The sequence below is a fragment of the Melanerpes formicivorus genome, unplaced genomic scaffold (assembly GCF_026170545.1).
Source record: "Melanerpes formicivorus ecotype bairdi unplaced genomic scaffold, bMelFor1.0.p_v2 SCAF_4, whole genome shotgun sequence".
In the NCBI taxonomy this organism is placed as follows: Eukaryota; Metazoa; Chordata; class Aves; order Piciformes; family Picidae; genus Melanerpes; species Melanerpes formicivorus.
The window spans coordinates 12103406-12115348 of record NW_027142356.1 but is presented as its reverse complement, the minus strand read 5'-3'; the positions used below and the strand labels follow the sequence as shown (position 1 = coordinate 12115348).

The 11943-nt window shown below is 45.6% G+C and overlaps 1 protein-coding gene across 5 annotated transcripts in view; it reads right to left on the bottom strand.

Annotated features, from left to right (window-relative positions):
- Positions 1-2835: 2835 nt before the first annotated feature.
- The window catches only part of IRF2 (interferon regulatory factor 2), a 46167-nt gene continuing 37059 nt past the window's right edge, over positions 2836-11943 (bottom strand). For all 5 annotated transcript variants that reach the window (XM_068136980.1, XM_068136983.1, XM_068136984.1 and 2 more), the window contains 3 exons: positions 10581-10745; positions 5595-5641; positions 2836-4239 (listed from right to left, as the gene is read on the bottom strand). In XM_068136980.1, the coding sequence (XP_067993081.1) occupies positions 3928-4239; positions 5595-5641; positions 10581-10745 (524 nt within the window). In that variant the 3' untranslated portion in view covers positions 2836-3927. The remainder of the gene's footprint in view (positions 4240-5594; positions 5642-10580; positions 10746-11943) is intronic.

The window sequence follows — 11943 nt, the reverse complement described above, 5'->3', positions numbered from 1 at the left end:
TAATGGGATTTTAATATCTTTGTGTGTGAGGACATTGCCAGGCTCCAGCAGGATGTCAGGAGCAGCAGTCTTAGACGACAGTGGGAACCTGGGTTGCAACATTATATGACTCACAAGCACACCTGGATATATTTATGCTTGGAGCCATTATTTCCTTTTTTTTTTTTTTTTTTTTCCCTTTCCATATTTTCCCTCAATTTTTTCCATTATTTGAGTTACAGAAAGGATGGTCCTACCTTTGCAGAAGCCCTCCAGCAGCTCTCTTGGCCCCTTCCAAACCCAAGAAGAAAAAACAAATCATTTACATTTGTGTATGAACTCCTCTGCAAAAAAAAGACATGCTTGGAGTTACCTTTCCTGGGCAAGGGAACAGAGCCCCTTCCAACAGTTCTAACCCAGCTTCCCTTCACAACTTTGTCTATAAATTCATCTCCTACACACAGGTATATATGTATTTCTCATATGGAAATGCCACCTACCTCAAGGCACCATCTACTCAGCAAACTTATGTTTGGGATGGGAGCCGAAGAGCATGTAAAATGACCCTCATGGCATGGGTCAGACTTGCACCTTTTAAATCCCTGATATCCTGCAACTTGACTTCTTTTCTCAGGTGCTGCAGAAATATTCATACTTTGGTGTCTTCTCCAAGTGACAGTAGGCTGATTCCAGATGACTTTCAAAAACACAAGCCTGAATGATGGATGTCAGTGACAGCCAAGGGCAAAGGCAGCCATAGTAAAAGTGAGGTGATTCCCCTTGTGGTAATCTGCCAACACAGAAGTCTGTGCTCTCTAATCTCTTTTTCACTGAATACCACCAGTCCTCACTTCTAGACTTCAAAGCAGCTCTCCATGCAGCTGCAGTATCTTATGCAGCCAGGTCTTTGGCTGATACCATGAGGAGCTTTCAGCACCACTGACTAAACCTCTGATTTCCCAACAATCCAAGATGTGTTTTCATGCTGAACTCCATCAGCCTGTGTCCCCCAACACACTTCAGGCCCTGAAACCACTGAGAAGAGGCCCGAAGAGTCAGCAGTCTCCATCTGTGGGGATATTCAAAATTTGACCAAATAAGGCCCTGAACAACCTGACCTACCTCTGAAGCTTTGGAGCAGGGGTTGGGCCAGGTAAACCCCTGAGGTCCTGCCTGACCCAAATTGTTCTGTAACTCTGCAGTAGAACATGTCCTGTTAATAAAAAAGTTCCTACAAGTCTGAGAAAGCAGGTGCCTGGATATAAAAGACAGGTCTTACTAGGCCCTTGCTGAAGAAAAGGCTGATGGATAGGTTAACACTTCACTACAAAGTTCATTAAGGAGAGTAGGTGGTGAGAGAGAGGATGTATGAGTGCCCTAACCAACAGGGGAGCTTCAGCAATGCTCCCCAACCCAGGAGACTCCTTTGTACACAGCCCAGATCCCAAGCAAATCCAGCTTTTCCAGCTCTGCTACTCCCCAAATGACTTTTCTCCTACCTGAGGGCCATGGACAGTCCTTTTGAGGTTATGAGGCTTTGCCAAAGACCTTGATATCCCAAGCTTGTTAGGAATAACCTCTTTACCATGAAGGTGGTGGAACACTGCAACAGGTTGTCCACAGAGGTAGTTGAGGTCCTGTTCATGGAGATATTCAAAGTGAGGTTCAACAGGGCTCTGGGCAACCTACCTAGCTGAAGATGCCCCTGCTTACTGTGGAGGGAGTTGGACTCCTAATATCTAATCTGAATCCACCCTCTTTCAGCTTAAATTTGTCACCCATCATCATATCCCTGTACTGATAAAGAGTCCCTCCCACTCTTTCCTGTAGACTCCCTAGAAGTATTGGAAGGCCACTCTCCCTAGAGCCTTCTCTTCTCCAGCCTGAACCATCCCAGCTCTCTCAGTCTGTCCTTACAAGGGACATGCCTCCAGCCCGCTGATCATCTTTGTGGCCCTCCCGTTTGACTTCTGATTAATTAAGAAGTTTCTTATTAGTGGGATTACTTGAAACTCTGTACTAAGAGATTTTTCTGGCAAGGAAACTGCCAGCAAGCTAAACAGAGATCTATGAGGAATGGGGCAAGCACAGCTGAGCCTGTGCTGGGCAGGGGACGGACTTTCACTAGATCCCTTCCATGAGGTGACTTGCACAAAGCCCAACTATGGAACAACAGCAGAAGGCTGGAGCACCTCTCCTATGAGGACAGACTGAAGGAGTTGGGGCTGTTCAGTCTGCAGAAGAGAAGGCTCCGAGGTGACCTAATTGTGGCCTTCCAGTATCTGAAGGGGGCCTACAGGAAGGCTGTGGAGGGACTTCTCAGGATCTCAGGTAGTGATAGGACTAGGGGGAATGGAATGAAGCTGGAGGTGGGGAGATTCAGGCTGGACTTGAGGAGGAGGTTCTTCACCATGACAGTGGTGAAGCCCTGGAATGGTTTGTCCAGGGAGGTGGTCGAGGCCCTGTCCCTGGAGGTGTTTAAGACCAGGCTGGATGAAGCTCTGGCCAGCCTGAGCTAGTGTGGGGTGTCCCTGTCCATGGCAGGGGGGTTGGAACTAGATGATCCTTGTGGTCCCTTCCAGCCCTGAATGATACTATGAAACTATGATACTATGAACTCCCAGGCTCTGCACAGAAGGCCAAACTTCAGTACACCACCTTTAAACCGGAGTTCCTCTTTCCACCTCAGTCTGCCTCGAGCACAGCACTTCCCATCCTGGGAGATGGGCACTCCAGAAGTTTTAACCCTGCCCCATTACTAATCGCCCACCCTGGGAGGCCGCACTCGCCTATCAAACCCACGCCAGCTGGGGCTGCTGAAAAGTTTAACAAAACAAAAGAGACAAACAAAGAGGATTATTAAAAATTTAACTATATACCATATTTATTTATCAATCCACAGGATAATCTGATTGCTACATGAGCTCATAAAAGCTATTTCACCTTTACAAAATTAAAAAAAACCAACAAACCAACAACCAAAACAAATGTGCCACAAGGATGTAATAACTGCTGACAACCAAGGACTGACTCTTAAAATTATAAATTTGCTGTAGAAAAAGATTTAAAAAAATTATATTCATTTTTAGAATTTTATTTTGAATAAAATATTCCCCTGTATAAAAAATAAAAAAGCTTGCTCTGGTTAGAATTAGAGTTATTTTTCTTCTTCTTCTTCTTCTTTTTGTGTTTTAATCTGGGAATTTGCATAATATCTCTGTAATAGGTTTCTTCTTTTTTCTTTGTCTCTATTGTACCACGCAGCATTCAAGCATAGCTGATTAGAAACAAACATGAGAAAAGCAGTCTTAAAATGTATGAAATCCACATAGGAGTTTTAACTTCCTTTCCTCTCCTCTCCTCTATTCTTTAAAGACACTTCAGCAAGAATAGCCTTGGAAAAGAATACAGGTGGGGAGGGACCTTCAATGTGCCATTAAGTAGAGCAAGGTAATAAAAGGCCTTTTGTAAGTGCTTTCTTAATAAGGTGCAGAAGCAGACTGCAACGTTGCTAGTACTGCACTATGTACAATATTCACAATAGATTTTTCTTTATTTAAAAATATTCCAGCTAGTTCACATTTTCTCTTCCATTCTGAGGCTTTCAGTTCCATCACAGCCTTGACAGCAAGAAGCGCAGCAGCACCACTTCCCTTGTGGTCAGTTGGTCCTCTTATGAAACACTGGAACCTGCAAGTGGGCCAAAGTTCTCTGGTTGTTTGCCTGCACAGCAACCATGGAGATCCGCCTGGGTTCAGGTGCAGGTACTGACAGCTGGAGTCCTGAGTTAGAAACACTGCGGCACTGGGGGCGGACACAGCAATGTTTTATATTGCCAAGGCTTTACCTTAGATTTGTCTCATGTGCGTCAAGGGATGAACCTCTCCTAGAGAAACATAAAATACAAACCCAAACAAAACAAAGCTAAAAACCCACACCACCAAAGGCTTAGTAGCTCTTGACTCTTGACTGAGTGATGTCTGACGTTTTCTTGATGACGCTGGCCCGTGTCTCGCGGTCTGGCCGGCTGCTGCTAGTGGAGGCTGTAGACACCACTTGTGGCAGAGGGATGTCTGGGAAAGGGGGCCAGGAGCTGTTGTAAGGCAGTGGGCAGCTTTCTTCTTTGATGGTGACTTGGAGGTCAGGTTTGTTGGCTACAAAAGTTGCCATGCTGGGAAGCATATGAGAAGTGTTCCTCATACCCAGATTGCTGAGATACTGTTTGCCTTCAATGTTTTTCTTCTGCCAGTGAAGTCGTCCCTAGAAAGGTGGGGGGGGGAAAGGAAGGAAGACTGTATGAGCAAATAGGGCTTTGAGAAGTGCTACAAGTAACAACACAAAGACAGAAAGATCCATGAATTGTGCAGGAATTATCCCATCTCTAAAAGCCTAAGCCTCTAGCCGCTGGCGAATAGAATAGAATAGAATAGAATAGAATAGAATAGAACAGAACAGAACAGAACAGAACAGAACAGAACAGAACAGAACAGAACAGAACCAGACCAGACCAGGTTGGAGAAGACCTTTGAGATCATCGAGTCCAACCTATTATCCAACACCATCTGATCAACTAAACCTATTTAATCAACTAAAGTAAGCGCCCCATCCAGTCTCTTCCTAAACACCTCCAGTGATGGTGACTCCACCACCTCCCTGGGCAGCACATTCCAATGTCAAATCACTCTTTCTCTGAAGAACTTCTTCCTAACATCCAGCCTAAACCTCCCCTGGTGCAGCTTGAGACTGTGTCCTCTTGTTCTGGTGCTGGCTGCCTGGGTTTTAATGGCTCTCAGCCACTTCTTTCTTTCTTTCTGAAGTTGTGTCCTAAACCCTGCTGGCTCTTCAACACCCAGGAAGCTCAGCCCATTCTTATGGAAAATAAAGGCCTTATTCCCAATATGTTGGAGACAAAAATAGACACAATCAGCCACTCAGAGCTCCTAATGGAAGTGTCTTCTCATTTACCAGAGAGCCCTCAGTGAGCTTCCCCAGGGCTCTAAGTACTCATGGAGATTGGTAAGTCTGGTCACTTGATGGCAGCCCCAAAAGAAAAGGCCAGTGCTGGTTTTGCATAGGGGCAACTCAAGAAACATTTGTGGGGTGGGTATTTTTCCCCATGGATTCCTTTCACCCAGCAATACCCAAGTGACTGCTTGGGTATGCTTTCTGCCTGACAAACCTCAAACATTCAAGTTGCATTTCTATCCTACGTGGTAAGCATTTCCTCCAATTGTATGAGTTCAGGTGTCATTTAAGGAAAACAAAGTGAGCTTTCAGCCAAAATAAAACACTCACTACCCAGCAATGTCAGTGCATCATATTAACAAACTAGCTGGCACTGCTGATGGCTCTCCAGAACATCTTATCATGCTAATTAACCTCCTTGTGGTTTGGACAGACGATGAGGAAAGAACTTGCAGAGATAGCCGTTCTGCAACAATAATCCAAATGTCTGTTACCCTTGAACCTTCCTGGTTTGTTTTAATTCCCCAGCTGTTATTGAAATGAATATTCCACAGGCAGACAGAATTGCAAATGGAAAAGGGGGCAGAACACTTCAGGACACTGCTCTTGAGAACCTGCTCTACAGTGCTAAAAATCCAGAAAACAATTACCTCTACGTTTTCTTCATCGCTTGGAACGCTATCGGTTGTTTCACTTTCTGTCAAACAAAAAACAAAAGTTGAAGCTCAGGTTATTCTGCCTGCAGCAGCAAAATCCAGCTCAAGCAGCCTGATCCAATTCCAACAAGCAGAAGCAAAGAGGGTCAAGAGAAACTACCAGAAAACAAGGGGGAAGCACGGGCCTCCTGTCACAGCAATAGCAATCCAAGGGCTAGACAGTACAGCTGCATTGAACAACTCAGGCAAATTCACATGGTTATCCCAGTTAGCATGGTTATACCCTGGAAAAGACAGCAATGGAGAGGAAAGAAGTAGATTCGTGATTTCTGGGCAGAAGGAAAAGCCTCTGTGGTAGCAGACACTCCCTTGCCCTCTTTTGGCAGCTCCAGGCCTGGCAAATGGCAAGGTTCTATCCAAGTCTTTATTTTTATCTTCCTGAAAAAAACACAGCAACAGCTTCACCCCAGAGGAGTAAGTGTGGTTTTGTTTCATGAACTGTTATCTCAGCCTGCTGCCTCAAGGGCTTGCTGTCACTTTTGGTGCCTTATTACTGTTGTTGTACTCTGCATCATGTTTCACTTCTCCCACCCATGTTCAGCACCCCCAAGCCTATTTCTTAGCCTTTCATCCGCCACTCAAGCAAGTAGAAAAGCAAGTAGAAATGCTCCAGCCCCATCACCTCCTCCCAATACACAGAGCCTCTCTCACTCTCATCCCTTCAACCAGAATACAAATACAGAAGCACAGCTCCAGCAGGATGGCCATCCTCCTGCAGCTGCATCCTTCCCTCTCAGAAGTGCTGCAAATCCTGGAATGTTTACTCTACTTTCAAGCCCACATTTGTCTGAACACAGGTCTCCCAGTGTCTGAGGCTCAAGCTCCTGGCACATGAGCTGGTTGAGAGTGCCATGCCCCAGATATACCTGAGAGAGGGCACAACAAACCCCTCTTTTCAGGACAAGTTTGCAGCAATGGCTGCTGCCTTCAGCACAGCTGCCTGGTGCCAAGACTCCTATCCAAAAAACAGAGGCTTGAATTGCAGGGCCCCTTCAGCTAGTGGGGTTTTGAACCACTACATCCTGTTTCCTGGTAGGATAACCCTAGGGATCTATCAGGGTACCAAAAGCATTTGGAAGATGTCTTTCTTCAGCTCCTCCACCAAGGATGAGCAGATAGGGCTTGTCCATGTTCTAAGCCAACAGGAACACAGAAATCACAAGATTTCACAAGGAATGAGTTACAGCAGCAGGCAAGGCAGCTCTCAAGTGCCAGTTTCCACTCTCTGCTCTGTTATGCATTTTAGCCAATGCAGACTGCTTGATACATCCCCCTCACCCCTGCAATCATCAACCATGATCCTGCCTTCCCAGAGAGCAGCCTCATGCTCTGCCCTGGACATGAGCCCTAAGTGTGCACAGACTGTGCCTCACGGATCACAACTTTGCTTGTCTTCAAGGGAAGCACCGTGCCCGCCTCTTGAGGTCTGGCTAAGCACTAGCTTCAGGCAGAGGGCTGTAAACCAATGGTATGAATTGCTCTTTCAGACTCCAGGGTCTGAACTGTGCCTGAAGTCCTTCCGAAACAAGGAAGCAGACAGCTCAGCTACTCCAGACCACTACTTTCAAAGCCAGCACCTCCCAGACACCAGCCTTTGCTGCAGTGAGCAGTAAGCAGAGGCACAGTCAGAAACATTAAATCTACCTGCAAAGCTCTATGAAGTTAGCACTCTGCATAGATTCTCACTCACTGACACAGGTAGAGATGTGCCAACGTGACTGAACTGGCTAATTAAGCCATAATGGAGAGGGGTGGGGGGTAAGCAGAAATTAAACTGTGCAAAGCAATAGGAGGAATCCCAATGGAGACAAGAAACGGATATTCCTTGACATGAAGAAACATGTGACAACAACAAGAGTGATGCAGCTGAGAAGGAATCCATCCCTGGTGTTTATACATAACGAATGCTGAGCAAGAGAAGAGATAGCACTATAGTTAGCAAAGCCAGGGAAGCTAGCCACTTGGGCATGGACAAAAAAATGGGATTTCATAGATGTCACTGGAAACATGAGAAAACTCACAAGGGCCACTCATATCATTTGCCTGAGTAACCTCAGAAAGGATCTAGGTTTGACATAAACCAGATTTTTGCAGGACAGTTGATACCTAGGGTGCTCTGTTTTGTTGCTGTTTCAGAAGAGCCAAACTAACTGTTCCTGCACAGCTGTTATGGCATTCAGCAGTTGCACCTGACAGAGTGGGCAGCTTTACACATGAGCACAGGCCAGGGCTCCTGTGGTTCTCCTGTACAAGTTTGTCTGGAGCAAGACAAAGCTAGGAATAGTCACAAGAGTGTCCTACAAGTTTCAGGGTTCTAACAAACCACAGACCCCTGTCCTCACTCCTGCCTCAAAGGCAAACACATAGTTGTTTTTTTTTAAAGAGATTCAAATAATGATTCATGCTGGAACAGACCTCAAGAGGTCCATAGGCCAACCTTTTGCTCACAGCAGGACCAGCTACAGGACTGGACCAGGTTGCTTGGGGCCTTATCCAGTCAGGTCTTCAAAACCAAGGATGGAAGCAGCACAATCTTCCTTGCCATCCTGCTCCACTGCCTGACTGTCCTTGAGGTGAAAAAGACGGTAATTTTTCTTGTATACACCTGGACCAAATTCTCTTGTTCCTGCTTATGCCTGCTGTTTTTCATCCTTCCACCATGCACAGTTGTAAAGAGTCTGGCTCTGCTTTCTACATTGACAGCCCTGCAGGTAGGAGCAGGCTGCTCAAAACCATCTCCAGACTGAACAAACCCAAATCTCTCAGTATCTCCTGACAGAATCAGTATCCTAGCCCTTGATCATCCTGGTGGCTCTTCCCTGTACTTCTCTCATTTGTATCTATCTTTCTTGGACTGGGGGGGGCTCAAGACTGGACCAAATACTCTAGAAGTTGTGTAACTAGAGGAGGGGGATGATCTACTGGCCATACTCGTGAAAACTGGTGGTCTTCTCTCTGGCCAGGGTGCTCTGCTGTCTCACATTCAGCTCACTGCCCACCTGCCTTTTCTGCAGAGCTGCTCCCCATCCCTGCAGCCCCCACCTCTACCACTATGAAGGGCTCTTCTTTCTCAAGCACAGGACTTGGTATCTGCCCTTGTTTAATTTCATAATGTTTCTGCTGGCCTGTTCCTGCAGTCTCTCTGGATGGTGACCCTGGTCTCAACTGGTGTCCCCTATTTGATGTCACCTGTCACCTTTGCAAGTGTGTACTCCAACACCTCTTCTGCTCATTGATATATTAAATAGAACTCTTCCCAGGACAGACTCTTGCAGTACTTCACTTCTCATTAGTCTCTAGCTAGAGTAACCAGATCTGTCAAGAGCTGCCTTGCAATGCACTCCGAAGCATGGCAGTGGCTTGAAATCATCATCTGAGTTACAAGGTAGTAGGTCCTGGTGTAATTTAGGACAGCTAAAGGCAACCAGGATACTAAGACAAGAAAGATACAGCAAAATTTCTTCAGTTATGCTTTTTCCTTCTGCAGTCTTGTTGCCTTGAGTTTAGGGGAGGTAGCTCGTGACTTGCTCATATCAGAGTGGTTCTCTTGTCATCAGACCACTCATCATCATTCCGGCCCAAGTAACCACCATGACTTTCAGATCAAGACAGTAACTCTTGTTTGCATTCCAAGAACTGAATTCAAAGAATGCATCATGGTCATGTTCACCTAGAGTGAAGAAGTTTTGCAAGAAGCATTTGGAAAGAGGACAAATTTTCCAAAGGCCCCATCTCCCAGCTGCTAATAACTTACAGTACTCTCATTCCTCTGCCTCATGCTTTGCAAAGCCCTTCTAAATGCTTTGGCCATTAGACTAAACACACTGGGAAGCACAATCGTTTATCAACATGTGTAAGACTAACATTGGAGGCTATTCAAAAGAACATCACACTGTTCACCTGGACCCAAAGACAGAAACTACTAAATAGATATTTTGTAGAAGTGTCTGGAACAAATTTCAGCCTAACACATCAAAGGCAAAACCACGTGTAAAATAATAAAGTGCACGGGGAACAATACTGAAGTTTGCCTAAAAAGACAACATTTGTGTTTCTAGCCAGTCTCCTCAAGCCTGCATGTTAGCAACATGTTTAAAAAAGGAAGGACAGGTTGGATCTGAAACTTTTTCCACTCTCAAATGTGGCTTTGTTCTGCTTCCTACGGAAACAAGGCCTGTGTGATTGCAGGGCCTCTATACAGTGTGCCCACATGTGCACACTTCTGGACACACTGTTAGACTTTGATAAGGGATAAATGAGTACCAGAGACTAAACTTCCTACTAGTTTTATGAAAATAAGGAGCAAGACAAAAAAGAGAACCCATGAGCAGCCTGACTTGGGGAAAAGCTTGTTATCTCACCCCTTTCTGGCTATCAGAGAATCCAGATGGCAGGCAGACGTTGGAAGCCAGAGGTCCACAGCTCTGCTGCTTGCAGGACCCCTTGTTACCTGTTGCTACATGGCTCTTGTAGTGTGCAGACTGAAACAAGACAGATCTACTCCCCCAGGGCCTGCAGCTCCATGTTTGTATTATGTGTGTCATTAGTGCATCCCTCTACTCTGTGCCCCCTGTGCTAGGTAGGTGCTGAGGAGAAAACCTTTAATCTTTAGTAAGTCAGAGGCAAGGGGTACACAATATTTGCAGAAATGTCCCCCTAATGAAAGATGAAAGGGCCTCTCTGCATTGCATCTTTTTCCATTAGTCATAGGCTAAAATCTGAAGTTTGTGTTTCCAATCTCAGATCTGCTGAGCTGTTTCACGAAGTGAAACGCATAGAGGACTGTGGGGTTTTGAGTTTCATCAATAATGCACAAACCAACTGAGTAGTCATTTCTGGATCTCTGCCAGCCACCCCTCTCCCCTAGTGACTTCTAAACACTTCCAACAACAGAGTGTAGAGAAAGGCCAAGATGCTTACCTGCATAGGATGAGACAGGGGAGATCTGGAGCGGGTACAGCTGGCTCAGGCTGAGGGGCTTTTCATCGCTTTCTGTTGTCACCTCTACTACTTGGCAAATATCAGGAGGATTGGCAACTATCACTTGCTCCTCGCTGCAGCCATCAAGGTGAGACTGTCCTACAACTTGGGTTAGAAATACAAATTAATTACTCATAACACCTTGACCCTGCTGGATCTCTAAGAGCCTGTCCTTGGAGCCTGCTTGATACCTAAGTGAGTTCTGAACACTGTGTTAGCACTTCCTCCCATGCCCACCACCTGCTTTCAACATAACTTATGAAGGAAATCTGTGATTCATTTAGTTTCCATCACCTTCAGAAACAGTTTTCCCCACTTGTGGCAACTGAAAATGCTTAATTCTCCCCTGGCTTCTCATACATAACATCCTTGAACCCTCCTTGACATATCAGCTGTCCAGAGGCTTTCCCAGGGAGGACCACAGCCACACTTCTCCTCTGCCCAGAAACATGGTCTTACCAGGACATATGGACCACAGAATTCTTTCCCAACCTGGGAAAGCGTCCTCACCCAGTAAGCTGCCAATACTCCCTGGCCTCTGCAGGCTCTTATGTAAATTATGCACCAGAAGATCAGACCTGGCATGCAAAAAGCTGGCCACGTGGTCATGTAACACATGGTGGGACTCTAATTTACACATGAGGTGAATCTGTGACAAATTTCTCCTCTAATTAGATGCTTATTCTTACTGATCCTTGCAATGCCATTAATGGTACACAGGAAAACATGGTTGTAGCTGTAGTCCATAATCCCCGTGGTCTGTGACAGAAAGCTACATTCTGGTTAGTTACTAACAGAGAGTTTTCCTATCCCCCCAGACACATGACACTTAATACCAAAGGAACATTATTTATCTCTACACAGTGAAGGCACCATGGATGCTTCGTAAATGTTCTGAAAGATTTTGCAGACATTAATTGTGCTACACAACATCCTTTTGAAACAGGGGAGTAAACCAACACACTAAGAGAAGTCATTGAGCAAAGCAAAAGTTTGGTGAAAGCCAGAATCTCACTTCTCTGGAGGTGCTTGAGACAGCTCCCTCTGTTTCATACAACTCTCCAGTCGATCCCAGCAGTAGGCACACATGACAACTGCATTAATCCAGCATGGAGCTGAAAGCCTCCAGCTAGATCAGAAGAGCACACATCTCAGTGGATGGCTAACCTGAATCCACTGTTGTCCCAAGAGATAGGGGAAGGACTATAGATATTCACTGGAACATTGAGCTTCAGAAGGAACAATCTCGTAGAGACAAATTCTGCACTAACATGGTGCTGTGTTGTTAGAAATTCAGACAGTA